General features: G+C 44.4%; 1 protein-coding gene across 1 annotated transcript in view; it reads left to right on the forward strand.

Annotated features, from left to right (window-relative positions):
• The window catches only part of and1 (actinodin1), a 7,245-nt gene extending 6,686 nt beyond the window's left edge, over positions 1-559 (forward strand). The window contains exon 7 of the mRNA XM_035619727.2: positions 1-559. This exon is cut by the window's left edge and continues 954 nt beyond it. Within this exon, the coding sequence (XP_035475620.1) occupies positions 1-96 (96 nt within the window). The 3' untranslated portion in view covers positions 97-559.
• The last annotated feature ends 760 nt before the right edge of the window (positions 560-1,319 follow it).

Raw genomic sequence — 1,319 nt, forward strand, 5'->3', positions numbered from 1 at the left:
ATGCCCAGCCTGCAGGACATCCTCAGGCTCTACGGAGACCAGAGCCCCGAGCAGGAGGATCACAGAGCTTACGGAGACGACTACCGCAAGAAATAAACACGCAAAACACGCTCGTGCATGCAGATGGACATGAATACACAGTCTCGTGCGTTCTTCTAGCTTAGCCCAGGACAGCCTCACGCCGTGCACGGCCAGTCCAAACTGGTCCACATGAATGGGACACATGAGAAGTCTATGGACCCAGAGAGCAGGTACATGCACGCACATCCACACCTAGCATCCAGCTGCAGCAGCACGCTCAGAAAGCTGAGTGTGTTCCGGCCACATTTTCACCTCTTTAGCTGCTTCAGATCTGTTGCTTCGGCCTATTGCTTTTTCAGCCTCCACCTCCAACCTCCGCAGTCCACTCGAATATGTGATGACTTGTCAACGCTCAGCTTCGCTTCTCTATCTATGCTTCTCCCTTTTTTTTTCTAATTTGTTTTTTGGTCAGTGATTGATTATGTAAATTTTTTTTTTTCCATTTTGAATGTTCTAATAAAAAGCTCCAGAAAGCCAATTTTGCGTTTAATTTATTGAATCTTGACATTTGACTTCATTGACTTAAGCACAACTGCCCACTGATGAATGGGAAAAACTGGCTTATAATAAAATGAAATGTTTTCTGCTGCTTAAATCAAATTTCAATGAAATCATATTTTCCTACGTGGTCAGGCTTCTTAGCAGCGCTACTTCTTCAGGGTAAATTATCTGTATTTTCTGGCACAAAATGGCCATTTTATGCAAAAAATATACAGCTCCAGTTTGTTGCCTGCTCACGTTTCCGCTAGTTTGACTTCATCGTGTTATCTCTGGAGTCAAACTGACGATTTATCTCCGCTGTTGGCAGACCTTTATCTACCGAGACACAATTTGGGTATCGCTTTGATAAGACCATTGATTGATTGTGACTGTGTATAAAACTCCAAAAGATTTATAAATGAAAACCCTGCATCTCATCATTCAGTTTTAAGATTTCCCAATGTCACGTCAGAAAGATCGGCCAAGTCAAACAACATCCACCGCCTGTTTCTCCGCCCGTCTGCTCTCGTCTTCCCCTCCTCCGACCTCATCTCCTGCCACACTCGTTTTCTGCGTCAGCTCCAAACATGAGCAGCTTGACGAGGTTTCAGACGAGCTATAATCATAAAGACAGTGACGTCAACAGATGTGGCGAAAGGGTGAGGACGGGGATCAATCGAGGATGTACCCTTTTTGTTTCATTTGCGTAATTTCACTGTGGATATTATTTACACAGTGGTAGCTTCTGCATCCCTGAG

This window comes from Scophthalmus maximus, chromosome 21, assembly GCF_022379125.1.
Source record: "Scophthalmus maximus strain ysfricsl-2021 chromosome 21, ASM2237912v1, whole genome shotgun sequence".
In the NCBI taxonomy this organism is placed as follows: Eukaryota; Metazoa; Chordata; class Actinopteri; order Pleuronectiformes; family Scophthalmidae; genus Scophthalmus; species Scophthalmus maximus.